General features: G+C 45.9%; 2 protein-coding genes across 6 annotated transcripts in view; one reads left to right on the top strand and one right to left on the bottom strand.

Annotated features, from left to right (window-relative positions):
• Positions 1–1,889: 1,889 nt before the first annotated feature.
• Positions 1,890–26,564, bottom strand: PHF24 (PHD finger protein 24). 4 transcript variants are annotated; one of them, XM_070794710.1, is made up of 8 exons: positions 26,448–26,564; positions 12,466–12,847; positions 11,636–11,821; positions 8,357–8,435; positions 7,857–8,062; positions 7,350–7,510; positions 6,938–7,033; positions 1,890–6,621 (listed from the first exon to the last, which is right to left on the bottom strand). In XM_070794710.1, exons 2-8 carry the CDS (start codon positions 12,841–12,843, stop codon positions 6,525–6,527), a joined length of 1,203 nt encoding a protein of 400 aa, XP_070650811.1. In that variant the 5' UTR covers positions 12,844–12,847; positions 26,448–26,564; the 3' UTR covers positions 1,890–6,524. The 4 variants fall into 4 exon arrangements, with proteins under 4 accessions (XP_070650811.1, XP_019821674.1, XP_070650812.1 ...); XM_019966115.2 differs by lacking the exon at positions 26,448–26,564 and adding an exon at positions 25,733–25,891; XM_070794711.1 differs by lacking the exon at positions 26,448–26,564 and adding an exon at positions 25,733–25,891 and having other exon boundaries at positions 12,732–12,847.
• SPATA31F3 (SPATA31 subfamily F member 3) overlaps positions 25,997–26,700 on the top strand; it is a 69,518-nt gene continuing 68,814 nt past the window's right edge. For both annotated transcript variants that reach the window (XM_070794709.1, XM_070794708.1), the window contains exon 1: positions 25,997–26,221. The gene's annotated coding sequence lies outside the window, so the exon portion shown is untranslated. The remainder of the gene's footprint in view (positions 26,222–26,700) is intronic.

The following is a 26,700-nucleotide window of genomic DNA, read 5'->3' as shown; positions in this document are numbered from 1 at the left end:
AATAAATGAGTATATTCAAAAAAAAAGAGGGACTGAAAATCTCTAACTGTCTTGGCTGTGACTTCAGCACTGTGGACAGAGGCCAATGGAAGTATCCCCAGCTATGCCTGGGAGGGGGTGGTGCATGGAGTGATACACACACAGCCTTTAGGGGCCAGAAATTCTTGCTGTTCACTCAGTGCCTTACAGTGTAGCAAGCTCTTTTCAATTACCAATTTTATCCTGTCTTCACTCAACTATCAGCCTAGGAGGCAGACAAAATGAAGTGTTTTCCAGATTTTTACAGATGAGGAAACTGAAGTTTAGCAAGGCCAGACTAAACAACCCTATGAGTGGGGTGGGAGAGAGAACACTAATTACTCCACATTTAGCAAATTTAGTGATCACTGCTCTACTCTGGCTCAAGTGCACTCCTCTTTATCTCTAGGGAAAGTCAGAGTGGGTGGAAGTTTTTGTGGAACCGAAGCTCCAGCCAACCCTGGGAACAAGTGGCAGTTGGTATGAGGAACAGAGCTGGGAGGGTCTGAAGTTCCAGTCGACTGTCTGAATGAGAGTGGGGAAACCTTTCTTGTCATGAGGGTTCACAGAGGTCCAGCTTTCATGCCTTTTTTCTCTGTCCCAGTGCTTGACTTCACTGAGCCTGGAAACAGGAGAGAGGATTTGTAGGATGTTATTGTGTCTGAGCCTGATGGAGTTCTGTGGGAAAATTCCAGGAAGGAGTGGTGTGGGAGTCTGTGAGTGAAGGGGGTGAGTTGTGCAGGTGGTTAAGAAAGCCTCTGATGGGGGCTACATGCCTGGCTACCTATGTATGCCTCTTCCCTGGGGATGGAAACAGAAGGTGCTGGACCATATAGCAACTTTATTTGTGGTGTACTTTGACAGGCAGCACAATAAATTAAGAGCATGGGCACCGAAATCAGACTGCCTGACTCCCCTACTTCCTAGCTTTGTGACTGTGGAACCTCACTTTTACTTTCTCATCTGTAATACAAATCACATAGGATTGTTTTGAAGATTAGCTTATGCAAAGCACTTAGAACTGCCCAGTACATAGTAAGTGCTAAAATATTAGCAATTAACAGTTGATTCTTGAACAATGTGGGAATTAGGGGAGCTGATGCCCCTGCCACAAAAATCCTCTTGTAACTTTATAATTGGGCCTCCATATCCCTGGTTCCACATCTGCAGATTCAACCGAGGATTGTGTGGTACTGTTGTACCTATTTATTGAAAAAAAATCTGCATATAGTTAGACCATGCAACTTAATGGCCTCTGGTCCCTCGAGTTAGCTGTATTTGTGTTTGGGGCTCCCATGGTTTCAGAGTGGAATATCTGCCTCTGATCCAAAGTCTAGAGACGCTTTCACGTCTACAGGGACTGGCTCTGTTCTTCCCAGGCAAAAGGGATGAATTGGGGATTCCATAGTCCTTTGAAAACTTTTCCAGATCTTAGTTTGTCCAACCTACCATATCACATTAAAACAATTAGCAAAGATGGCGAGGAAACTCTCAGACCAAGGAGAGCCCAGACCAGGAGAAAACAGCCAACTAGTAGTCCACACTTTGTAGTTCAGCAGAAACTGGGAAGGGAATGTCTAATACTGGCCCGTGGTGTGTGTTTGGGGGCAACACACACCAGGGAGGCTCAGAGGACTTACCTCTTCCTCAATTTCTTCAAAAACTTTGACTTTTCTCTTCTGTGCCCCCATCTCCTCTGTGTTCATGGTGGAGCCCCTGCCTCCTCCCACCCGCCCCTCCCCCTGGCAACCTAGCTGTGGGCTTCCTGGAGGCTACAGCTGCTCCTGTTTTAGATTCAGGAGTTGGCCAATGATAGGAAACCAAACTGAAACTCGGCAGGCACCCTGAACAAGAGAAAACAGAAGCCAAAATAACATCACAATCTTTTTATTATGATTTCCATTGTGCCCAGCCTCTGGGAATATTAGCTCCTTCTGGAGTGAAGGCTGAGCCATGCGGAGGAGCATGCAGCTATAGTGATGGGAAGACAGGGCCTGGGGATGTTCCCCTCAGCTGTCAAGTTACCTTCTGAAGAACAGCATTGGATCCTCCATTACTACTTGAGTGCTCTCACAGCCATTTGGCCAGAAGACAAATCAGAGGCCATCTCTCACAGGAGGCTACGCTTGATGGCCTTTGTTTCACCAAGGATATGGAAAGGCCTTGCTACTTATACCTTGATGTTCTTATCTGTGGTCATCCCAACCCATGCTACACCAACTGGAATGTTATTGGGCTTCTTAGTCACTGACCTGAGCAGATCTAACATCCTCTCTGATCTGAGTTATTGGGGCATGTGGCCCAGAGGGAAGAAAGTTTTTCCTTAGTGCTAGTGGGGTCTATTGGAGATTCTGTAACCTGTTCATTTTCTTTCAAGGTTGCCTAAAGCAGTGGCAGCAAGAAAGCAACAGCAGGGAAAACGCCTAGTCCTACCCTACTCCAGGGTGAACCATCGAGAATAGGCATGATGCATTAATACCCCCCACTCAAGGAGGCCTCTGTTGTCTGGGCTGTAAGCTAAGGGCCCAGAGAGAGATTCTGGGCAAGCTGAAACCCGGTGGTGTGGAGAAAGCAACTATTTTATTTCACTGTAAAAAGAGGGGTAAAAAGGGGTTTGGTTACAGGTGCTGCCAGGATGTCCTGAAAATCTGGCATCAGTAGTGTTTTGCCTTTAAAATGCCAAGTATATATCTGTCTTTACTCTGTTGGTTTGATGGGACCTGCAGGATCACCAGAGCCTGCTATCAGTCCTGCCCTGAGGTTCCTCTTGGCTTTGTGGTATTCATGGCTGGCCTGGGGCCCTACCAGACAGCTTCTTCTTTTTTTTTTTAAATTGTTTTTCGCTTCAGTTGTGTCTGATTCTGTGCGACCCCATAGACGGCAGCCCACTAGGCTCCCTCATCCCTGGGATTCTCCAGGCAAGAACACTGGAGTGGGTTGCCATTTCCTTCTCCCAGACAGCTTCTTTTGAGCTTCTCTCTTGCCTTTAGGCTTCTTGGCACCACTTTTACTGAAGCCATGAGACCTGCAATGGTTGAGGTTGAGGCTTAGCAGCCTAGGCACAATCCTGAACCCAATACCCAGGGAGGTGCTCTCTTCCCAGGTGGTTTGATTCTGTGCTTCCCATATTGTTGACAGGAATGGGGGACCCCCATATTTGGTCACGCTAACAAGGCCAGGGTGACATCCCATAGGGAGCACCAGGGCCAGAAAGGCCAGTATCTGGCCTGCAGTCACACTTACTTAGGCTGAGGACAAAAAGAGGCAACATGCTTGTGGCTTCAGCCATGGCTATCCTCTAAGGAAGAGCTCTTGAAATGGATCAGTATCTATGAGCGAGGAAACCGCTCTATCCCTGGGATCAAAGGGGCCTGTTGCTCAAAAGCGTAGAGCCTCCATCTACTGGCAAAGGCTGATCTCATGAGAGGAAGCCACGGGACAAATCTGAGGAGGCTATGTGGCCACAGCTATTGCCTCAGCTGACTCTCAGTCCCAAAGCTCCACTGCATCATCCAGACGTCCCTGCCTTTATATCTGAGCACGGAGAAGAGGACTGTGGGTTAAAAACAGACTGAGGACAAGTAGTCTTCAGAGGAGCATCTGTGTAACCTCAGCCTCCCTTGATTGGGGGTGGTGGTGCAGTTGGGGGTGACTGGGAAAAGAACTGATCTCTGCAATTTTGGGTAGCTAAGATGGAAACATTTTCTCATACTCCTATTACAGTCAAACACTAATTTCTGTACTTGGCAGAATTTCAGTCACAATGATGAAAGGGCTTGAAAAGGAAAGGAAATGAGCTTCACTAGGTTTGGGTTTGGGTGGAACTCCGGGAGTTGGTGATGGACAGGGAAGCCTGGCGTGCTGCGGTTCATGGGGTCGCAAACAGTCAAACATGACTGAGCGACTGAACTGAACTGAGGTTTATAAAAGTTTGAATGTCTCTATACATCCTGGAGAGAGGCCCTGTGGATTAGGACACTGCAAGGGGAAGCCTCAGAAAGGCGGGTTGGGACAGAGCTTCTATAACTCTTAACTTAGGGAGCAATGGAACCTCTCCTCTCTCCTTTGGTAAAAAGTTAGATGCCTATGGAGAAGAGACTGCTTGCTTTTCCGTCCTTTTCTGCTTCCTAGGACTCCTGTGACTTGGCACTCCACCCTTTCATGAGGACAGTGTCTCTTCTGGGCCCTTTGCAGCATGTCCCCACCAAGGAAGCTTGCTGTCCCAAAATAGGGAGGGGTGGTCCCAAATGGGTCAGATCCTACTGTGGAAGAACCCTGGGGCCTGTTTTGCCAGGCCCTGAGATACAGTTGGCCTGCTCTAGTGGCCTCCAGTCTTTACACTCACCCACAGAAAGCTAGAAGCTGCTGCTCCAGAGGTAGGCATCACCCTGGTCTGTGAAAGATCAGGGAACAAGAAGATGGACTTCCAATCCTTGTGACTGACAATGAGGCAGGAGAAAAAAGCTGTTCAGCTCTCAAAGCCTAGACTTTGCTTTTACTCAAAATGCCTTGTCCTGAGATCAAGCAGCCCAAGGCCATTGACATAAAAGGTGATTTGCCAGGAGAGTAAGCAAGAGCCCTTGTGCTTAATATGGTTTAATCTTCTCAGTGCAGAACCCCAGGATGGGCTGCTTCAGATGCAGTCCTTGGGCCCAAGAGTCATGTGCTTTCTCTTTTTTTGGCTGGACTAAATAATGGCCCCTCCTACTGATTAGTTTTGGGAGTGTGGCTATGGAGTATTTACAAAGAACGGAGCCATACACATGAACCCAGTTCATCTTCTGTCTGCTTCTTTTCAGTCTTAAATAATCCAACCCCAGAAGCTTCTTACTTGACTTTCAGGTCACGCTGTCTCTACAGGAGGAGACCATATAGTGCCCTTGCCATGCCCCAAGTTACAGCTCCCCTCTATCCCCTGAGCAACACTTAGTTGTATGCTGACTTCTGTAGAAGTGCCTAAAGGAATGGGGATGTGTTAGTTTATTTGTGACTGAGACAAGCCCCTCTCGAATAACTCCTGGTACCAAGTCAGACCTTGCTAAACCTAAGTCATGAGGTTAGAAACAGAAACTTGAACTTCAGGACCTATGCTTACCCATAGCATATGCTGACTGGAGAACTTGATAAGAACTTAGGAAGAACAGCTGGGGCTGAGAGGCCAGGCTGGTGGCCTTGTGGTAGCATCTTTTTGCCTCCAAAGTCCTCCCTTGCCAGGTCTAGGCCCTAAGCTTGTGGGGAAGAACATGCAGTGAGCAATGGGGAAAAGCAGCAACTCAGGCAATATCTTAGTAACAGGGAGAAGGGAACACCTCCTCCTTCTGTGAGGCTTTGCTGAGACTTTCTCTGTTCAAGAGAGCTGAGATCTTCAAATCATCTTAGCTTCAGCCTCTTATGCTCATTGTCATGTGGTTTGAAAGGAGTTCCTGTTTAGGGTTCTGTATGCCATACCATGGCACACTTTTCTATGTCTGCAGTTAAGCTAAAGAATGGAAAAAAATGAGCCTTCTTTCCTCTTTCATCCAGGCCTGCCCTCACTGGAGCTCAGGCTTTGGGTCTCTGTGGTAGCTGACTTGGGTGAAGCACCTAACCCAGAAGGCTGTGACTACTGCCATCATACCTGTTCCATTTAGGCCTTGGGTTCTTGGCCATGAGCACCCCCCTAAAAAACAGGGGTCAGGATGGCTCACCTTGGGTTTGGACTGGTCTGCTAAATAAAGACTTTTGGACTTAAATGACCTGGATGAGAGGGTCCTAGATTTCTGGGTCCCTGGGAGGGGCTGCCTCCCCCTTTTCTAACTGGCACTCCACAGATTAGCTGCCTTCTCTGTCACCAGGAATTGGAATTTAAATAAATAATAAATAAATAATAAGTGCAGTGGTGGTCTTCAACCATTTTCCCCACCCCAACACATCCAAGGGACATAGCACACACCTATTAGAACAGTGGTTCATCACAGAAGGGATTTTCAGTGTGGGAAGAGGGAGTCTGTCAGCATCTCTAGCAGAGTATGTGAGTCTGATATGCCCCCTTATTAAGAATCACTTGGCCAGAGACTGATCTACTGTAAATGAAAACTGGCCAAAAGAGAGACCCCCCCCCCCCCCCAATCTATACCAGGGGCTTCACAAAAGAACTTTGGTCTTTCTTCAAAAAAAAAGAAGTCTCAGGTCTCTGATGGTATGGACAGCTAGGTGTGTGTGTTTGTGTGTGCATGTGTGGGCACACATACGTATGCAGTGGCAGGTCCAGTCTGTAGTGTGAGGGCAGGGGGTGGTCCTGCAGCAGATGCTGCCAAAGCTCCCAGGGCTTCTCCATGTGGCAATGCATTGACCACCTCTGTTGTGAGGGAAATGGTGACTTCAGTGCCATAAAGCTTAGTGATAAACTGAGATGTGGACAGTGCTCCACCCCCAGAAGTCTCAGTACCAGAGGTTAGTGGGGAAAGGGAGAAATGAAAGGAGGGAGAGAATGCCACTGTCCCCAAACTGAGCTTTTCTGCTCCATGCTATCCTGGGGGTTTCAGGTGAATGGCCAAACTGTTGGGGCGAGCAGCCAAGATGTAGATGACACTCTCCTGCAGGAAGGTAGGCCAATCCACGAATCTGGAGTGGAAGCAAAGAACAGATTTGTGAGGCTGGTTGCTGAGTCTGGAGGCTCAGGAGACCTGATCCCCACAGCATGGCTTGAGCTGGGCAAAACTCAGGGCAGTCCTGGCTTGTGTCTGACGTGGTGCTGTCAGACTGTGCTTCCAGGCTGACAGCCCTCTAGCCCTATGGATCTGGGGTCAAATGCACACTCTTGAAGTCTGGTTTCTGGGGTGGGCATTTGTTGTTTTGGGGTGATGGTGGGTAATGCTCAATCTTACTTGTGTGTGTGGGGGTCAGGGTATAGACAGCCAGGTAAGGAGGTGTCACTCACCTGGACTCAGGCTCTGTGGGCAGTGGGGCCTTGTCCTGACTCTTGCTGCTGCTGCTGGCTGGGCTGCTGTCTGCTATGGGACCCACATGGCTGACACTGTTGGGTACAAAGACATGTGGTTAGAAGTGGGACTGTGAAAGGTCTGCCCTTCCCATATTCTGGTGAATCCAAAGCTCTGGTGAACCCCTGGATATGTACATCCAGGCTTTTCTGACATGGGTGACAGAGTTTGGAGTCAAGGCTGAACTATGCCTTGGCCAGTAGGAGTCACGGCCACTATCTAATTCACAGAAGGATCCTCTCCTGGCTATTGGACGAAAGGGCAGAAGAAACAGGGAGGCAGGTACCTTTCATACCAAGGGACAAAGGAGGAGGGTAGGTGAGTGGGGGCAGGGATTGGTAGGGAGTGGACCTGACACTGCAGGAAGGAGCCTCAATGGGGCGTTTGCAGAACCAAGAGTGCTGGGCACGGTGGCATTCAGCCTCGCTGATCGTGCTCCCGCTGCCCCGGGCCAGGAAGGTGGCTCGGGCTCGCTCCCGCTCCTTGACTGTTAGAAGCCTTAACAGAGAGTTCTGTGAAAGAAGAGACAAATTAAGACCTTGGAGATGAAAATATTTTGTAAACTGTCAAGCCATAGAGAATCCTACCTCCATTATCATCTCTGCAACCTCCCTTTGAAGCTGCCTGGAGCCTTTCTGGTAGCACCAACATTTGCAGTGAGGTCCAGCGCAAATCAGTCTTCCTTGGGCAGTTTCCCCAGCCCAGGCACTGGATCACCTGTCACTGGCTGGAACCTGAGCCCTTTCCTGGTACTGGTTCCTGCTCAGAGAGTACCCAGTGTTCCCCCAACCTGCCTGGCATGCTTCCCAGGGCTCTGTCACCCAATATCCCACAGACATCACCCCAGCTGGCCCTTACCTGGGGACGCAACTGCTGTAGAAGCAGGAGGGACTCGTGGGACAAAAAATCAGGCCACTCGACATGTCCTCGGTGTTCAGGGTCCAGGGCTGCAAACTGGCGGGCTGCCTGCTCCTCTTGTTCCTCACTGAGAGCTCTGTCACTGTTCCCTCTCTTTGCTGTTTGGTGGCGGTAGCGTAGGAAGTCCTCCAGCGTCAGGGAGCAGTCTGTGGGGAGGCACTGCATGCTAGCCATGCCCACCCTTCTCAGCATCTGGAGCACCTTGACTCACCTCGAGTGCACCCTCCAGAGCCCCTATGCCCACAGCTTTTGTCCAGTCTTTGTCTCCATAGCCAGGATAACACAGGCTGTGACCAGGGGTGGGTCAACAGCTTGCAAACAGGGTTCCAATTACACCCTTGCCCTCCAAATTCCAGATTATTCCTTGCATGGTTCATCCTAGAAAGTATGAAGGAGAAACCTTCCTGGCCTTCTCCATTGGCAGTACCACCCAGCCTTACCAGGGATAACTTTACACTGCTGAAAGGTCTCTGTGAGGCTGTACATTTCCTCCTCAGTTAGCAGCAAGTTGAGATTGTCCTGAAAAAGAAGAAGAGCTAAATCAATGGCCATATAGGCCAGAAAGAAAGGCCAAGGATCAAGAAGGGTGAAACAGTATTTCAGATGGAAGGCAATTATGGGATCATCTAATCCCAGCCTCCCATTCACAATCAAGGAGACTGAGGCCCCAGAAAGGGGAAAGGACTTGTTCAGAGCTGTCCAGCTCTGGCTGGGATCATCCCCAGAACCCAGTTATCCTGGCTCCACCCCCAAGTCCCTTTTACTAAAGTAGTGGCTTTTGGATTATTCTCCGAGATAGCTTAGGGGCTCCTTGGTGGTGCCTTAGGAAGCTGCTGCAAGCAATAAGGGGGAAAGTGGGTAGGGTTGTGAATCCTCAGCTCCATCAACCAGAGTAGCTCCATCTTTATCTATTTTACATATCTGGCCTCTGTGTTAGACTGTGTTCAAAGAGTATTTTAGTTTAAAAAGTTTAATTCTAACTCCAGTTTCCATATTTGGTAAAACTGTTTAATCCTAAAGTTGTATCACTTTCACTCCAGAATGGTTTTGAAAGAGATGCCATCATGAAAAATTTCCTAAAACCAAATGAATTTTTCTTTTTAGTGGTGTCATGGAAGTTTTAATTCCAAAAGAGCACTGACATGTTATTTTGTTAGCATTAATTTATAGTCTTACAGTCTTTAAACTACCAAAGATTCTTTACAGTAGATCATTTCCTCTCTAAAATACCAGAAAAGAATAGGAACAGACATTTCATGACTATTCATTTGTGGATTTCATGAAGAATCCAAACCATTCTTTCAATAAATACTTTTTGAGTACCTAGTATATACTTGGCACAATGGTGTATAACATTGTGAGACGTTCAGTACAGCTGGAGTGTAGAGTGTGACTGTGTGTGTGTGTCTGTCTTGGGAGAGGGTAGGGAGGAATGATAAATGATAAGGGAGGTGAGGTCAGCAGAAGCCTGATTGTGACGTGCCTCAAATACCCTTTACTGAGTCCTTCAAACTGGGCCTTTTTTCCTGAGAGCAAAGGGGAGTCACAGAAAGGTTTTTAAGTGTGGAGTGCTATGGTCAGCTCTTTGTCTGCTGTGTAGAGAATGGGTTACATGGGCAAAGCCTGGTGGCATGGAGGGCAGTTAGGTGGTTGATGCAATAAAGAAAAGATGAGTGGCTAAACTAAGACATGAGAATGAAGAAGAGGGGAAAGCTTTGAGAGAGACTGGGAGGTAGAGTTCAAAGGACTTGCTGACCCGCTGGATGTGAGGGGTGAGGGAGAGAAATGAGTAGGGGCTGGTAACTAGCGGGCGGTGGTGGTGTTACTATTTACAGAGGCAAGGAATGGAGGGAATAATGGGTGTGGGGAAAAAGATGAATTCATTTTGGGGCATGTTGAGTGTGAAGTACTTGTGAGACATTAAGATGGATATAAGAGACAGGAAATTTAGGTTTGGACCCACAGATTTGGGAATTATTAGTATTTAGGTGGTGGAGTAGCCACTGAAGTAGATGAAGATCCAGAGAGAGAGAATATAGTGGGAGAACCCTGAGAGACATCAGCATTTAGGTCTGGGACAAGAAACTAAGGGCACTTAGGAAGAATGGTCAGAGAAGGAAGTTGGGAAGAGAATCAGTAGAGGGTACTGGAAGCCAAGAAAAGAGAGTTGTGCAATGTAGAGGTAATGTTAACAGTGGTTATACAAGTCAGATGGCATTTTACTGATTTTCTATTTTCTCTGATTTCCATATTTTGTGTAAAAATTCTCACAAAAATATCCATACCCTAAAAAAAAATGGAGCAATAAGAAGTGCTAAATACATCAGAGAGGTCAAGTAAAAGATTCCTGAGAAAAGGTCACTGAACTTGACAGTTAGGTCACTGGTGACCTTAGAAGAGCCAGTTCAGCAGAATGATGGATACACAAGCCAAATTACAGGTGGCTGGGCAATCACAGGAGATGTACTGCCAAACAGAGTTGCTGTGAGTGAAAAAGTTAGCATTTGGAGGAGTGATGACTAGGAGAGACTGCCTGTAGAGGAGGCTCTGCTGTGTCATATTCCAGCTGGGGAGAAGGTATTCCTGTGACTAGAAGTAACTGTTCTATACTTCACTTTATGGACAATAACACATGGAGAATGTGTTATTTGTTAGAAAGCAGAACATCTTTACTTTCTCCTTGGTGGTAGGAAGAAGAGGGGATCAACTTATAATCCTTACTCTGAAATCAGTGAATAATGAAGATCTGCAGGGCAACAGATCAATAAAGCAAGACTTGAACTCTACTCAGGTTTACTGAGAAATAGACATGAATCTGTATTTTTATCTTCTCAAGAGTTAGAGGACATTTATGTATAATTTGCAAAGTTCTGAATCAACAGGTCTTTGTTACTTAAGTCACAAAATGATTACTTCAGAGATGAAGAAAAAGGCTTCAAAGAGTTATGTAGAAGGCCAAATGAGGATCTCAGGACTAAGAACTTTTCCTGAGGTAGAATCTATTCTTACTGAAAGCAAGCCAGTTAGGCTTTCAGGTTGGTTTTCCAGATGAATACAATGAATGACAACTATCAACTATTAGATTAAATACTGTTCCAAGCAAGACTTCCCTCATTGCTCGGTTAGTAAAGAATCTGCCTGCAATGCAGGAGACCTGGGTTTGATTCCTGGGTGGGGAAGATCTCCTGGAGAAGGAAATGGCAATCCACTCCAGTATGCTTGCCTGGAGAATTCCATGGACAAAGGAGCCTAGCAGGCTACAGTCCATGTGTCTGGAAAAGTTGGACACAACTTAGCAACTAAACCACCACTGCTCCAAGCAGAATCAATTTTGAATAACTAGGTCTCATCCTATGCATTCTGTTCTCCAGCTCAGTGGTTCTCAACTGGAATGTCCTGTTCCCCCAGGACACATTTGGTAACATCTGGAGACATTTTTGGTTGTTGCCACTGCGGGTGAGTGTTACTGGTATCTAATGGGTAGAGGCTAGGGATGCTGTTAAACATCCTACAATGCAAACAGCCCCCACAACAAAGAATTACTGTGCCCCAAGTGTCAACAGTACTGAGCTAGGGAAAGCCTGTCCTAGCCCTTGTATGTACTATTGGAACACTCTTCAGGTCACTGCCCAGAAACCAGTGTTGTAAGACTGGGCCTCCAGGGAAAGGGCCCAGTCCTTAGCAGTGCAAGGCTAACCGTCCCTGCAGCCAAGGCTCACACAGTAGTGGCAGCTCCAGCCTGTTTCCGTGTGGGCCGTTTCGGTCACTTCTGCGGCACTGTCTCCCTGGATGTAGCCCATGCGGCGTAGGCAGCCATCATGGAAAACCCTGGTGCAGACCCTGCACGGGAAGAGACTTTCGGCCGTCCAGACTTCACAGACATCACACATCTCATCATTAACAACCTGGGGAAAGATGGCAGCAGTGAACAGCAGCAAGATCCTAGGCCACCAAGCACAGAGCTACCTGAATGGGACTGAGTGTCCCTGGAGTAACCTAGAGGAGCAACTCCAACTGAAGCCACTGTTAGGGCAATAGAGCTTTCTCCCTGGAAGATAAGAACCAGCAGGTTCTTCCAGCTGCTCAGGCCTCTGTGACTATGTTTCTGAGCAGGGATGCTATTAGCATTTTTGGAAAGAATAATCTCTTGTGAAAGACTGTCCCAGGCATTGCAGGACCCTCAGCATCCCTGTGTTTCTTAGCACCAAATACAAGAGCAACTCCTAGTTTTGTGACCCTCTCCCTACCCCACCCAAATTTCCAAATGCCTCCTATAGAGAGCAATATTCTCTCTTAGGTGAGAGGGCTGGCAAAAGACCACCTCCCCCCATGGTATCACTCCTTATCACCTGTTTCCTCAAGTTTTATCACTAAGTCTATCCAGGATATAAGATTTTTATTCTTGGGGAAGAAATTCAAAGATTACTCTGACTCAGCTCCATCTTTCTGGTTTTAAGTCTTACTTTAACCATACCCAGGCCTCCCTGTCCTGCTCCCTGATCCTCAGAAGGTCTAAAACTGGAGGACTCTGCCCTTTTTGGACACTCACAGGCTCTCTGGGCTCCAAGCGGATATCTGGAGGCTTGTCGTCATCCAGCTTCCGGGTGGGGCGGATGAAGGCAGGGGGTGTAAAATGACTGGTCCTGTCAAACTCCTCAGGCTCCACTCCACGCCCATCCCGGAGCCTCTCCCAGGAGGCACGGTTGACACTGCTCTCTTCTTGGAGTGCTGGGGCACTTGCCTCTGCTTCTTTCTCCTCCTGCACCTCTTGGACAGAGCCCTCTACTGTGCCACGGCGAGACCCTGGAAGCTCACCTGTGCGTCGGATGGAAGGCCTGTCCCGCAGCCCATCCTTGAAGGCAGACACAGCCAGGCTCACCTTCTGCACCTGTTCTACCGTCTGCCGCTTGGACATCAACACCCCCATGGCTCTGTGGACAGAAAGCAGAGGGGCCCAGATTCAGCCAATGGTTTATCATGTTAGGCCAATGCATTTCAACCATTCATCTAAGTGGCAAATACTATTAAACAGCTTTTCCCTTTTCTGGAACTCAGTAGCATGGTGGGGTGGACAGAGCACTTGTTAAGGAATCAGAAGACCTTGGTTCTATTTCTGACTGGCCCTGTGACTTTGGTTTTCCTGTTGGTAAAATGAGGGTGACCTACTCAGCACACTTCACAGAGATTTTATGAGACTAACAGTAGACTAACGTAGACTAGAAAGCACTCTACAAATGTGAGATTGGTATCTCTGTCTCCCTTCCTGTCCCAAAGCCAATTAGGTCTAGGGGTCCCAGGCCTCTGCTACTTTGAGATAGTTGGAGACCAAAGAACCCAAGTCAGCCAAAGATGATCTAAGGCATAAAGCAAGACTGCAGCTACACCTTTCAGTCTTGGGACTGAAGGAATGCTCCTCTGACAAGTGCTAAAAACAAGAGTCCATATCAAATGCCTACTTTTTGAGTCAGAATGCATGAACTCCTATTTTTGGAGGACTGAATGCCTCATTCAGGAAACTCGGTTACCTCATACATGTAGTCAAGGTCTCAAACACTTCCTTTGCCCTCTCTAATTAGTAGTTATGCCTGTTTATGAGTCTGTCTGTCGATCACAGACAACCAGGCCATTACAAGCTTTACAGTGCTTCTCACACTTGTAAGCCTTCACTAATGTCATGCTCACCTTTTCTGCTTTGATTCTCTGAACTGTTGAACAAAGGTCTATATTCTTTACAGGTTAAAAAAGTACATTATTCTTGCTTTTCCTCTGTAGTACCAGGGCATTGGAAAGTGAGGGCACAACATGGCACACTGCAGAGCTGGTCTGCTATTTTCTAGCCTGAAGGGTCTTAGTGGAATTCAGTTGGGGAACGTCTATTCTAAGTGGAACAAAGAGTCCACTTGCTCTCAATCCATCATAATCAAGGCCTATTGAACAGTAATTTGTGCACGACACTGATAGCTTATCATTGGAAATAGAAGGCGGGGGAACAGAGTCTCACCACTCAAGCTACTTAATACCAGAACTCAAAGAAAAATAAGACAGAGTTCTGGAAATGCCTAAAGACCATACAACTCGGTGAGACTATACAACTGGGAGTCAGAGTGGACCTTGAAAGATGGGTAGGAAGTTATCCTCAGTTTGGGGAAAAAGGTGACAGAGGGAAGGAGGAGAGATTCAGGCCGATTAGAAGGCTACTATAATAGTCTAGGCAAGAGGCAGAGGGTTTAAACTGAAATGGTAGCAGCAGGAACGATACTGACTGAGTTGATTGGATACTGTGGAAACAGAAATGTAGGAATAATTGATAACTTGATTGGATCAATGGAAAGGGCGAGAGGGCAAGTTATATTTATTTCCCAGCTTTATTGAGATGCTATTGACATATAACGCTGCTTAAGTTTAAACTGTACAATGTGATGGTTTGATAATCATATTGTGAAGTGTGTACCACCATAAGGTTAGCACATTCTTTATCTCACATAATTACTATTTTGTTGTTATTATGATGAGAATGTTAAAGTCTACACTCAGCATCTTTCAAGTACACAATATAGAATTTTTAACTGTGCCGTCAGCACTCCTACATGGATTGGGGAGTCGACAGTGACTTCCATGAGGAAACAATAGTTGAACTGAGCTCTGATAGATGAAGAAGCACTAGCCAGGAGGAAGGAATCATCAAAGGTCCAAAATGGAGAAAGCATTCTTCACTCTGTTTCTACGAGTTCAGCGTTTTTAAATTCCACACACAAGTGAAGTCATACAGTATTTTATTCAGGATTTTCCCACTTGACTTATTGAGATGGCAGTTTTAAATTTAAAACTAACAAGAAGGGTAGTGCCATTTATGGAAATTGGGAAATAAGAAAGAGGGATGATGAAGTTGGATTTTATACATGTGGAATTAAAGATATCTCTGGGACATTCAGGTGTTATGCTATCCACAGCTTAAAACTTTTCAATGGCTTTCCAAAGCTTTCAGGATAAAGTGCCCCAAATCAGTTTCTTTCTTTTCCAAAATATTTATTTGGCAGCACCAGGTCTTAGTTGTAGCCCTCAGGATCTTCTATCTTTAGTTGCAGCACATGGGATCTTTAGTTGTGGCATGCGAACTCTTAGTTGTGGCATGTGAGATCTAGTTCCTTGATCGGGGACTGAAATGGAGTCTTAGCCACTGGACCATCATGAATGTTGTACCCTTTGACCAATATCCCCCCATTTCCCTCACCCCTCACCATCATGAAAGACGCCAAAATCAGTTTCTTTACCATGGCCTGTAAGGCCCTCCTCAGTCTGGTCTTCCTTTTTTATTCTGTTCTAACCACACTGGTCTTCTTTTAGTCTTTTTTTGCCATGCTTTCTCCATTTTGGACCTTTGATGATTCCTTCCTCCTGGCTAGTGCTTCTTCATCTATCAGAGCTCAGTTCAACTATTGTTTCCTCATGGAAGTCACTGTCGACTCCCCAATCCATGTAGGAGTGCTGACAGCACTGTGCTCTTCTGCTTGAGAACACGCTGTCATTATATATTCAATAGGATGATTATTTAATCAATGTCAGTTTCCTCTATTAGACTGTTTTTACCCTGTGTAGTATCTACCTCTACTGACTAGCAAAGTATCTGAAAGAGAAAAGGCATTTAATAACATTTCCCAGTTAATTAATTGTGGATAAGTCTTTTTTTGTTATTTTTCAGAGACGTCTTAATACACATAAAATCTGATGACAGCTACGTCTTCTTTCTAGAAACAACTATTTTATGTGCCACAATAGAGCAAATTCCTACTCTGTCTAGCTGCTTGCCCTGCTATCACTTGTTATTAAAGGAACCCAGCTCATTTTTTAAAATTTATAAATTTACTGGTAAGAAAGGAAAGATTCCATTTCCCCTTTTGTAAAATTTGTTTTTAAAATTAAAATATGATTAAAGAATATTTGCTGTGAATAAGTGTCATTTACAGGATGGTAGCAACAGAGATTTATTGAGGCAAGATTTATTGATCAAATTCAGGAAACTGTTTAAGGTGATTAAAAACTCATTTTTTCCCTCAGTTGTAAACAAATATTAGACCACAGAAGAATGGTTAAATTATGTTACAATGGAAGACTGAACAATATGAAAATCATTGAGGCAAAAGTAAATTGATTAATGTGGAAAGATGTTAAAAATATATGAACATTAATGAAAAAGGCAAGTTACAAAAATGCTCATGTTATCTAATCTTTGTTAAGAAAGGATGCATGTTTTTCACATTTTTGTTAATCTGTTTTTTCTCATTTTCCTACCTTGCACATTTTATAATTTAAAAAGTCACAGAGGCAACTTGGTGCCTTGCTTTAGCTATGAACCTGCTGTGACCTAGGACATGTTATTCTACTGCTATGAGCTTCAGCTCTTTATCTGTTAATGCGTATGTTCGGAATATGCAGTCTTAAGCATTTAGAATGCTCATGTTCTTTTCTACATTCTTTTAAAAGTTCATGTGAGCTCTTGAGCATATGAGGGTACACAGCTTGGGTGGGGCTATGGGTGGAGGAGAGAGTGTGTATGTTAGAGCTTTGCTGAGGCTGTGGGCCCAGGGAATCCGTCTTCCCTTTTTTTTTGGCTGTGTAGCATGGCATATGGGATCTTAGTTCTCCAACCAGGAATTGAACCCATGCCCCCTGCATTGGAAGTGAGGAGTCTTAACCACTGGACTACCAGGGAAGCCTCCAGGGGGCTCCTGAGTGGCTTGGTCTGTAGTCCAAAGACACTGCTCACATGCCTTATGAACACTACTGTGCTCTACAGTTAGGTGGAAAAGCAGGTTCCCAACTTACAATAAGAGGAACAGGCAAGGAGAATGCAAAACTAACACTAAGCCCTTCACTGAGAACCTTCCTCATGATCAATTACTATTTCCAAGGCCACAATGTTTTCCTCAGAAACCTTCCATGGTATGTTTTTCACATTTTTGACTGTGGCCCACAGTAAGATATATAGTTTACGATGTAACCCTGTACACACAAAGTTATAAACATATGTTCATAGACCTATAACTGAACCCAAAGTTTTGTGAAAGAATCCTAATTTTACTACATGTCATGCTCCCAGGTATTTTCTGTCCTCTCTATTCTAGTTCAAAGGGCAATCTTGATAGTGACTCTTTAAAATGACTTGATAATTTCATAACAGGTCTGGACCTGCAATTGGAAAAACAGCCATAGAGTAATTATACATTTTTAATTAGAGAACTGTGCTTTTGTTTTTTGACTTAAAGATGGTTACCTGGGTTGGGAAGATCCCCTGGAGAAAGGAAAGGCTACCCTCTCCAGTATTCTGGCCTGGAGAATTCCATGGACTGTATAGTCCATGGAGTTGCAAAGAGTCTGACATGACTGAGCGACTTTCACTTTTCACCTCTGAAAGACAAGGACAACATTGTGGGGTATAGGGTATGGTTTTCCCTTGACTGGAATGATGTAAGAATTGAATTCTCAAGCCTGTCTTAAGAGTCTGTGTGGTTGGAGGGTCTAGAAAATCTGGACGGTACTAACATATTTTTTTTAAAAAACACCCTTTAATTTGAAATAATTCTAGATTCATGCATGTGTGGTCAGTTGTGTCTTTTTGCCATCCCATGGACTGTAGCCTGCTAGGCTCCTCTGTTCATGGGACTTTTCAGGCAATACTGGAGTGGGTTGTCATTTCCTTCTGCAGATACTAATATACTTTTGACTGAAGAAAACCATACTGTATAACAACAGTTTGACCTGTGGGCATATGTAAAATAACATTTATCAGAGCATTTATTTTTACAGCCATAAGAAGGTGAAAATTATCTTAGTGGGAGAATTATTAGAGAACCTGTGATATATTCATGCTATAAAAATAAAGAGGAAAAAAACTGGTTTAATCCAATACAAACACTAGTTTCAGAGCAATGACTCTCACTGGCTGGGCATATAGAGGTATATATATCAGAACTCTAGGAAACGGGAAGAAATAGTGGATTGAAAAAGCATATCAATTGTAATATATTTATATTTGGAAAACAAATATTAAAAGCCATCACCTTTTCGGGGGGTATGTAACACAGACTACAAAACAGCAGAGCTTGACAGTATTCTCCTGGTTCCTGAGAAGATATAGAAGGTGCTATCTCTCTAAACAGCTGGGGGTAAACTCCTCCCACAAGTTGTAGTAGAAGATTCAGAAAGCAGTCATAAGACACTAGTGTTTATCAGCAAGAAGGCACAAGTTAAAAAAAAGGTTGATAAAAACTTATTTGGAGACCTGGAATAGCCATATCAGATTCATTTTTTCAAGAATGATTCACTGGAGGAAAAATCAATGGTGTGCATTTGATTCTTAGTGGCTTTTTTAGATAATAAGAACTCTGAACAAAGTCCAGCCAATTAGGAGGGTTATAGTCTGTAAGTGACCCAACTCATTAATAGTGTATTGGCAAACTAATCATAAGCATATCCCAACACACTGCAGTCCTGCACAACCCTTATTCTCTGTAAGGATGCTAAGAATCACTATTAAGCTACTCAATTGTTAATGATGTCACTGCAGTGGATTTTTAAGTCTGTCCTTAAAGGAATTTCAATGGAGACTGAAGATGACATCCACCATCAAAACAGACAGACAGATATACATAAAAATAAAAAAACACCTTCTAGTCCTGACCACAGGATCTTCAAGGACTGCTATTCCTTTCTGTTTTCTAGGCCACCTTATGCCCACAAGGGCAGAAAATATAGAGCAGAGGCATTAAAAAGAAGCATCAAAAATCCAAACAAGAGCCCAAGTCATTTTGTCTTGACATGGCTTTAATTTTGAGAGTCAATTGTGAGGATGCAACAGAATTAGACTTCAAGAGTGAGGCTGAAACCCTTAATGCTTAATGGAGAAGGACTGAAACTATATACAAAAGACACCTTGATTAGAAGCAAGTATTCTGAAATATCCTGCACCTGGGGTGTTTGAGAAATTAACAGAATCAGTCCTAATTTCTAGAGAAACAAGTGGCAGTGATTAGTGATGGGTAAAAACAAATGCCTGGTGAGAAAAACCTGGCCTCTCTTGTGCTGGAAGGAGTCCTAGGAAGAAGAGTTAAAAGGAAATCAAGGTGCACAAATGCCATAAATTATATCTAATGATTACTCCTTTTGCTGATGGGTAGAACTGGGGTTTTCTGCCTCCTAACAAGGATGAAGGAGGGATAAAAAGACATTGTCCCAAGAATGATGTGACTGTCAGAGGATGTGTACTTAGAGAAGGCTTGGGAAAAAACCTCATGGGAGCAGGAGCAGGTGGTGGGAGTAAGAGGGAGAGGAAGGTAGAACAGGGCTGTCTGAGTCTATGATCTGGAGAAAACTAAAACAGATGACAACCAGAACCTTTCTTCAGGGAAGAAAAGTCTTTACATGCATTTGTCAGGCAGTAATACATATGTGGGCAGCCTTAAATGTGTGCGTGCAAGGCACACCCATTCTCTGCAGAGCACATGCTTACAACAAAGTGGGATTATTTATAAGGGCAAAGTGGTGGGAGTAAGTGGAGGAGGGGTTGCTCCATAGCAGGAGCTGGTGAAGAAATAAGAAAAGGGAAGACGGTGAGGGAACCTCTTCCAAAATTCTCTATAAAGATTTGTAGTTCTGAGGAGCCTGGGAAGCAGCCCTCTCCATAGGCAGGAGTCTCTTCACTAGGCATGCTAAATGTCAAGTACATTTACTTGTCTTCATATGGTTCTTGTATGGGAATGGCAGCTATTTGAAAAAGGCTCAAAAGTAACTATAAGTGATTGTTTGGAGGTTCTGAGGACTTCCCTAGGCAGGAACAAGGTAAACTCCCCTCTAAGTTGGAGGACAAGGGAAAACAACAAGAGTGGCTTTAGCAGATATTAAAAGTAATCCCAGTTTTTCACTGAGATTGAGAGGGAGAAAAATCTAAGTGGTTCTCACTGCCTTCCACAGAGCATGTTAACTAGGCAACAGAAAAAGTTTGAGATCATGGTGTCACTACCCTTTTACATCCTCAATGTTGGCCACAGAGACTGATCAGGCCAAATCTCCAAAGTTCAGTTCTAGAAGCTATACGGTCACCTGCTCATCTCATCACATCTACTCTGCTCTTTGAGGGGACCCTGACTGCTGACTCAGGGCTAGTCAGGGTGAGAACAGGTGATCATACAGTAGTTGTGGGTGATATCTCTGACCACAGGAGAGAGCTACAGAATTTTAGAATTTGGCCAGTTTCCATAACCACAGTGATTTAAAAAAGAGAGAGACTAGTATTACCAAAGTCAACAGTCCCCTGCATTTATGCTGTATCCCTGGGCACTGTGACCGGCCCAGAGGATGGCAGTTGCTCTGAGGGCACGTGCAGTAAACTTAAAAACATATCTCCTCCCTCCTTGGTCTGGGACGGAGCAATTTAGCATGAATAGCATCTGCAAATAAGGGTGAAAAATTTCAAGGTTGTTGACAACTGGCTCCAGGTAGCATGTGCCTAAAAAGTTGTCTGAGAGCCTCAGGGAAAGCCACACACCTAATACAGAAGGTGACTAGCCATAAGGATATGGAAACCAGTAGAACTAGGGTCTCCAAAATGTAGAATGCACAGCATAGACTCTTTAAGTTCACTGTGCACATCATCAGCCTTGCGACTTTAAACACAAGCAATCAAAGAGTCCTCTTACCCTCTGCTGGTCTTTGAGGAAATTCAAGCCTGAAATAGCCTGGCTGATCTCCAGTGGCTAGGTGCTGCTTTAGGAATCCAGCACCTCACCACAGTGCTCATGGAGTCTATTTCTAGTCGGCCATTCTGTTTCGGGGCATAGTCTCGGAGAAGGCAATGGCACTCCACTCCAGTACTCTTGCCTGGAAAATCCCATGGACAGAGGAGCCTGCTGCAGTCCATGGGGTCGCTAAGAGTCGGACACGACTGAGCGACTTCCCTTTCACTTTTCACTTTCATGCATTGGAGAAGGAAATGGCAACCCACTCCAGTGTTCTTGCCTGGAGAATCCCAGGGATGGGGGAGCCTGGTGGGCTTCCGTCTATGGGGTTGCACAGAGTCGGACACGACTGAAGCGACTTAGCAGCAGCAGCAGCAGTCTACAGACTACTTTTAGTTTTCATGTCTATAGATCCTGAAGGGGTCTAACTGGTATCTCCCTGTCTTTTTCCTTCTTCTAAAGATTTATTCTCTTCTTCTAAACATTTATCCAGTGCAGCAGCACTGGCTTCTGTCAGCCCAGGAAGATACAGTCACCCCCAACTGCACAGGGCTCTTCTGGGGTTTCCAAGGAGCAGAAGGGCTGAAGACTGAGTAAAAATGTCTTCTAGGCCTCAGCTCAAGAGAATGAGACATGAGGGAGGTGTTGTTGTTTAATATTTTCTGGAAGTCCAAAAGCTTTAATACACATGAGGACAAAATTATGCTAGGCTCTATAGCCTCTGGGAGCCTGGGATTAGTCTTCATGAAAAACTACAGTGCTGGCTTCCCACAGAAGCATAGCTACAGTTAAGGAATAGCACACCATCAGTGATTAGCTGGTGTGATTGCACTTAGCAAGCAGAGCTTTTCAGCAAGATGGAGACACTCCCTGTTCTCTGCTCTAGGGCCCTGAAGCACAGACTCAGCCCCATTTAATGCATTCATTACACCTGAATTATCACGACTTACTTATTTGTTGATACTACATATATTTGCTGAGTACAGCCTACTATGTGTCAGGAACAAATTAGGCACTTAGTAGCTGTTGGTAAAATGAATAAATGGAACCTTACTCAGCCTGTGAGAAAGCAGTGTGAGTATGTGTGCGTGTAGGGGGCATAAGTTTAGGATTAAAAAAAAAAGTGTTGCTTGAGCTAAATTTTGAAATATGAGTGGGAGTTACCCCAGTGGAAAAGAAAAAAAAAAACGGCATTCCAGGAAGAGATAAAAACACATGCCAAAAAGACAAATCAAAAAACAAAACAAAACAAAAAAAAAGCACACGCCAAGGCATGGAGCTATATGGGGACTCTCTCATGGGTTAGACGGTATGAAGCCAGCCAGGTGCTGGAGGGAAATAGGCAAAGAAACCTGCCTTCACATAAGAATTAGCCCAAAGAACTGGTTTGAGGTAGTATGCTGAATCTGTTTAAGGGAATATGTATTTGGATTTCAGGGAAACTCAAACCAGAGAATTGGGTTTTCTGAGGCCAGGTAGTAGGATAGCCCTGATAAGTCCCAGGGCTGACCAGTAAGTACACTGCTTGGCCTTTGGCCCAACAGGAAACTCCTCTTCATGGCCTAAGAGCTGATACGTAGTGACTGTAGTGAATCTTTGGGGCTGTCCCTCTGGGAGACCTGTAAGTCTGATTAGGAGCTCAAAAAACAAAATGAAATGAAACAAAACAAAACAAAAAAAAAAATGGAGAGAAAGCCAGCTAGCCAGCCAGCACACTGTTGTTTTAGTAAGAAGACCCCAGTAAGATGAAATATTTCTCAAAACCAAATAGAGATCATGTATATAACAGGGCTTTATAAGTTATCCGACTCTAAGGTACTGTCATCATTATCATAGAGAGGGCCAAGAGTGTGGCCAGTTCACTCAAAGCATATGGGCAAAAAAAATTCTGGCAGGGCAATGCCACGGGGACTGAGAATGTGGTTGCTAGAGGAGGCACAGAACAGCAGTTGCTTTTTAGTGATGCATGATGATTCCTATAGATACTCTGTAAAGCTGTACTTCTCTCTCTCTTTTATCTTGTTATATTAAATGATTAAAGAAATGCAGACTGATCCTATTTGAATTCCTCAAGGGCTAGAAACTCTCATCTTTATCTAGCATAGTGCCTGGCAGTTGGTAGCACTTAGTAAATGTATATGGGTCTCTGAAGGGATTGCTGGAAGGGGAGAAGAATGAAAGGAGATGTTATAATGGAAAAAATAATCATGTCTCCAGCTGGACACTGATGGTCTTGGTTTCTTGGTCCAAAGCTGGTAAGCATTTCTGTCAGAATGTGGTCATTAAGATTGAGGGGTTGGAGTGGATAATGATATTCCCATTAGAAATGAATAAAGCAATTTGGGAAATGAAGACAGCAGAAACCAAGAGCACTGCTGGAAAAAAGCATGTAGGACTAGAAGATAATAGATTCTGTAGCTAAAAAGAAATATTTGCATAAATATGATCCACTTCGGAACAGGTGTACTGGAAAAAATACAAGGAGTATGAGAAATGGGCTGGGGAAGATCCTACTATTCGTATGTTTGAGAAACAGGAAGCATTGTCCAGAGATGGCAAATGTAGAGGAACCAAACCATAGGAATGTGGTCAGAGAAGATGAGGAAGATTAAAGACTGAAAAATCCAGACTCATTTGTGTGCACTTAAGTGAAATTGTGTGAGCCATGTTCTCTTTTATTTCTCTTTAGAGCTTTTTTTTTTTTAAGTAAAAGGCCACCTGGTGACATCCTTCATACCCATTGAGGAATGATTTGATTTGCAGACTCATATTGCAATTAGAGGAGAGATATTCTTAGAATTTTATAATCCTAATGTTTACCCATTGCTGGACATTAAAGAAGTGATATCTAGCACCTGGAGCCATCTAACAGTTTTTCCAGGGTCATGAGTGGGTGTGATACAAGTTTAGGAATAAAACTCCAGTGATAAATCTGAATCAGAGCAAAGATCATATTTGCAGGCTTGTTCTGATTTTCTTTAAAAAAATACATCACAGTTTATTTTGGTGTGTTAAACTGATGAGAGGGGTTTGAACTGAAAGGGGATTATAAACAACTCTCTAATGGGGAGGTGCTTAACCAATATCAGCCTTTGTCAGTTTACTTCACTGAGCAGTGCATGAGATGCCACACCCAGGTTATTTGGTTTTCTTACAGGCCTGATCTCTCTTCTCACTATGTAACCCCAGGAGCCCAGGGAACTCTATTCTATTAAAGGAGAATGTCATTAGGTTTGGCTATGTGGAAGTAGAAAGGACGGGGGATAGGAAGACTCTTCCAGAATGGCTTTGTGGTGAATTCTATTGCTTAGCGCCCTCACTACTCCATTTTTGGACAAGAAACCAGTCTATCCTTGGTCTCAAATTCACACCCTTGGGATTCAGGTGGAATGAAAGCTACCACAGCCCAGGCGGTGAGATGAGGATGCCTCACTATGTCCCGCACAGACCCTTTGCATTCCTCAGACGATGGACTCCCAGTATGCTTTCCTTGGCTTTGAGCCTTTTCTGCCTCCCCCTCATCACACAGAGGCACTATTGGTCAGATGTCCGAGTGGTATCTGTGGACCAATGTCTGCTAGTGCATGTAGTCAGATGGCCACAAAGACACTGTGGGTCATGCTTCCTAACAGTGATCACTCTCTCTGTCCTCTCCCTCAAGGATTTTGCAAGCTGGGAGGGTAGTCTCAGAATACTCCATCCTCTGAAAGGTTCCACTAGTCCCCCTGAGCAAATCCCATCAAAGACCATACCCAGAGGCCTCTTCCAAACCCAATTAAGTACAGAGCCACCCAGAGGCATCATTATAGTGGGGCTGCCAGTGAAGGAGCCACACCCTGAAATCTGGGGATTCAGTGGAAATCAATTCCTGCAGTAGTCTCATCCCCAATTAAACTGTCTTCATCCACTTAATTAATCATCACATTTACTGAGTGTGTATACCACTGCAAAGCCCTATGCTTGGTATCTTATTGCAACTTATTAACAAGTAAATATTCTTGCTTCTGCCTCTCCTTGATACTTTTTCCCAAATAAACTTAGAAAAACAGATTTCAAGATCCCATGTTTTGTGACCTTGGGCAAATTGCTAAACCTCTCTTGAGTCTAAAGTGCCAAATGTTTAAAAGGGGATAATTTCATAATGCTGTTGTAAGAATTATATGAGATGTCAAGCTTCCCTGGTATAGTACTTGGCACATGGGTGCTCAATAATCTTACATATCCTTTTTTCTTCTGTCAAAGGATCTTCTTTACAGGACCTGGCTGAGTCAGTTGTTCTACTTGATTTTATTGCTTTTTAAATCTTGAGGGTCAAGCCCAGGGCCTCAAATCTCCTTTCTCTGCTTCAGAGGCATCAATGGTCCTCTCCCCTCTCTTTAAGAAGTTCTTGCCTCCAACTTGGAGCCAACTGGACTACCACAGAGAACACAAATTGTAACGGGGTGGGGGACGAATGGGCAAAGATGCAGTCCCACAAGAGCCCTGACTCTCGACCGTGAAGGAGGGACACAAGTTAGGGCACTTTGAGCCCTGACGGAGGTCAAGGCCAAAGACCTCTGAGCATATGGGAAGTTACTCCTGGCCTGGATTCCACGGCAGGATTCCTCTCCTCTCAGCCAGCGGCTCCTTCCAGGCAGTTCTAGGGTACTGCCTCGGGTCCTCTTGTATACTGGGCTCCTCTGTGGGGTCCATACCAGGTGCAGGCTCCTACGGCTCCCCTACGTTCCCAAATGGTCTTCCACCGAGACAATACTAGAGACCGCCTTTGCCCTCCCATAGGTACTCAGAGCACGGTCTCTCTGGGGATGGTGTCCTCCACATTGGGCCTCCCGGTGTAGCAAACGCAGAGAGAGCCCTGGGAGCCTCCACTAGCACAGGGGTCTTCCATGGGGGCGGTTCCGCACACCGCTTCTGGGGCTCGCCCAAAGGTAGTGGCAGGAAAACTCGGGGTTCATCCACTTACACAGGGACCCCTCGGGGACGGCTCCCACACAACACCTCTGAGTCCGCGAAGGGTTGTTCGCTGCCCGCAGACCCGCCCCTCACGGTGCCTGCCGGGTCCCCGCCGCCCCCGCCCCCGCTTACCGAGACCTTGTGGGTGCGGGACACGGGTCCGGGGCTGGCGGACTCTACACCGCGGGCCCCGCGTCGCCCATGGCCGCTCGGAAGCCGGCGTGATGGGACCGAGCGCCCGGAGCCGGCAGCGCGGGCGGAGCAGCAGGCTGAGGCGGCTGAGGCGGCTGAGGCGGCGGCGGCGGCGGCGCGCGCGCCCCGAGCACACCCACCCTCCCCTCCTCGCGCGGCTGCGGCGCTTGCGCCCGCGCGAGACGACCTCCGCGGGCTGAGGGGCGCGCGCCCCGCCCCGCCCTCCGGCGCTGAGACGCGCGGCCCTCGCGCCTCAGCCGGCGACCGCGCGCGGGAATGAGGCTCCGAGGGATGGCGGGAGGGCCGCGGCTCCACCTGGGATCCTCAGCCCGACCCGACGAGCCGTGGGTCCGGGTGCCAGTGTTCGCCCTCCACCAGCGCCAGACTCTGCGGCGCCCGGACTGCGGCAGCCCGGACGCCCGCGGCAAGGTCAGTGCCCGTCGGAGAAGGCGGCCCGGGAGGGGGCTCCGCGGGGAATGCGGCCGCTCCCAGTCCCGCCCGCGCAGTGGCTAAGCCGAAGCGCCCTGCCGCCCGCACCTGCCTGGGGAGGTGAGAATGACTCAACCAGCGGTCTCGCCGGGCTCTATCTTTCCTGCCGAGGGCAGCTGCCCATTCAGGTCTCCGAGCCCACGACCCCTGGCATCAGGGCACTCACCTTCGCAGTACCCTATGGCGAAGGGTCCAAATGAGCTTTCGCAAAGTGCTCGACTGGCCCAACTCTCAGTGAGCTGTTTCCTGAGATTATTGGCCTTTCATCTCCAGCAGCAAAGTAATGTACTTTAATGTAACCCAGTTTTTGCTGCAGCAACCTCATACCTCAGACTGTTTGAATAGACAGCTTGTCAGGAGGCCAGCAGTTCTGACGTGCTTCACCAAACACCACTCTCTGAAGCGGGCAAGGAAAAAAC

Source organism: Bos indicus, chromosome 8 (assembly GCF_029378745.1).
Source record: "Bos indicus isolate NIAB-ARS_2022 breed Sahiwal x Tharparkar chromosome 8, NIAB-ARS_B.indTharparkar_mat_pri_1.0, whole genome shotgun sequence".
NCBI classification, from domain to species: Eukaryota; Metazoa; Chordata; class Mammalia; order Artiodactyla; family Bovidae; genus Bos; species Bos indicus.
Note: the sequence above shows the minus strand (reverse complement) of the source record. Positions and strands in the feature narration are given on the sequence as shown.

Bases quoted from the DNA above. Each gene is read 5' to 3' on its own strand.
- PHF24 (XM_070794710.1), bottom strand. From the start codon at position 12,843: ATGGGGGTGTTGATGTCCAAGCGGCAGACGGTAGAACAGGTGCAGAAG. The intron at 8,436-11,635 runs GTGAGCCTTGGC...CTTCTTTTTCAG, and splicing joins GCTGGAGCTGCCACTACTGT to GACAATCTCAACTTGCTGCT. The intron at 8,063-8,356 runs GTAAGGCTGGGT...GCCTCCCCACAG, and splicing joins GCAGTGTAAAGTTATCCCTG to ACTGCTCCCTGACGCTGGAG.